We start from the raw sequence: 1,611 nt of genomic DNA on the forward strand, positions 1-1,611 counted from the left end.
GTGTTCGTATGTCATAATGTACGGAACCAGGACCTGATGTCGAAGCAATACTTCTTATCACATACGAGATATTTATGTAAGTTTCTGCAAACACGTTACTATATTCAACCCACCAGAAACAATGACACTTTGGTTAGTGCGCTTTTATCTGCTGTGCTTGTAGGATTATGTCTTTTGAGGCTGTGATGTCGTAGAGCTTAAGGGACAAGGCTGTGCCTGTGTGAATATCCTCAAGCGACCGCATGTCAACGGCGATTATAGTCTGATCTGCATATGAATTAGATCCTATCACCGTCTTTTGGTTAAGCGCTATATATTTGAGTGAAATGTCGTATGAATCGATTGGAAAGCGCGGATAAACATATGTACAATATACACTGGTGAGGGCTATCTCCATAACGCATACTGACTTACTATCATCGTCCTAGGTCATGACCACATGACGGTCATGAGATAGTCAGATAGATAGATGTGTAATATACGCAGGTGAAGCTTATCTCGCTAACGCATACTGACTTACCTTCATCGTCCTAGGTCGCCACCACATGATGGTCATGATATAGTCAGATAGATAGGTGAGGCACATCTCCTTAATGCATACTGATTTACTATCAACGTCTTAGGTCGTCACCGCGGGACGCGCATTGGATAGCAACGGGCAGCACACTGCGATGTAACTGCGTGAACGATGTGTTGCTGCTGTTGAAGAGTTCGGATTTTGTTTCCCATGACCTCTACCAAGTAAGAGGTGATCTTGTGTACAGCATTTGTGCCAAGCAATATATGTTGGTGATTTGTATCTCACGATTTGTACCAGGTGATGAGAGAGTTCGTGTGTGTGACACTGCGCCTGCTTACAAGTCTCTGGCTGCTCGTATACACACACATTGGTGCCGTGTGCGAGCAACACTTTATTCGACATATCATTAGGCACATCGTGTTTAGTGAAGGGGGAAGGTAGTCCGCACCCGAAAGTGTCATTCGCTATATCAAATCGTTGATCGCAATCCCTCGAGTACCCATTTCCAAGTAAAGGCCCAGGTTTGTCCCTTCTGCTCGCCACGGTTTGATCTTCATCCATACACTATGGCGATGGTAATTGTCACACCCTTTAGCCTTTGCCATTCTGGCAAATGAGGTCATCCGCATTTGACATACATGTCTTTGATGAATCTCTGATCTGCATACCAATACCAGCACTACCAATACAGATATAATTACAGAAAGTACTGGTAGCGTATTCAAAGGTACCGAAAGCACTACCAATGCGCACAAACGCGCCACGCTCACATGGCTTACCAACACTCTGGTCTATATAAACTCAATCCAGCCATACGAGGGTTGTGTGGACGTGAACGAGAAGGGCTACAGTCCCAGTGACTCACATCCCAAACGGACAGAGGACAGGTCGAGTGGGCTAGTCAACACCTCTTACGAGCTGGTGCTACGGCGCTGGTACCATCTGCAACCGGCAATGGAGTTCCGGTGTTTCGTACGGGATAACGAACTAATTGGTGTGTCTGAATCCCCCCCCCCCCCCATATATATATATATAAGTAACTATATATATATATATATATATTATTGTGTGTGTGTGTGTGTGTGTGTGTG

The 1,611-nt window shown here is 45.0% G+C and overlaps 1 protein-coding gene across 1 annotated transcript in view; it reads left to right on the top strand.

Annotated features, from left to right (window-relative positions):
• Positions 1 to 622: 622 nt before the first annotated feature.
• The window catches only part of SARC_11863 (hypothetical protein), a gene marked incomplete at both ends in the record, with an annotated part of 4,211 nt that continues 3,222 nt past the window's right edge, over positions 623 to 1,611 (top strand). Inside the window, 2 exons of the mRNA XM_014294042.1 lie at positions 623 to 741; positions 1,331 to 1,514. Of these exons, the coding sequence (XP_014149517.1) occupies positions 623 to 741; positions 1,331 to 1,514 (303 nt within the window). The remainder of the gene's footprint in view (positions 742 to 1,330; positions 1,515 to 1,611) is intronic.

This window comes from Sphaeroforma arctica (genome assembly GCF_001186125.1).
Source record: "Sphaeroforma arctica JP610 unplaced genomic scaffold supercont1.1923, whole genome shotgun sequence".
In the NCBI taxonomy this organism is placed as follows: Eukaryota; class Ichthyosporea; order Ichthyophonida; genus Sphaeroforma; species Sphaeroforma arctica.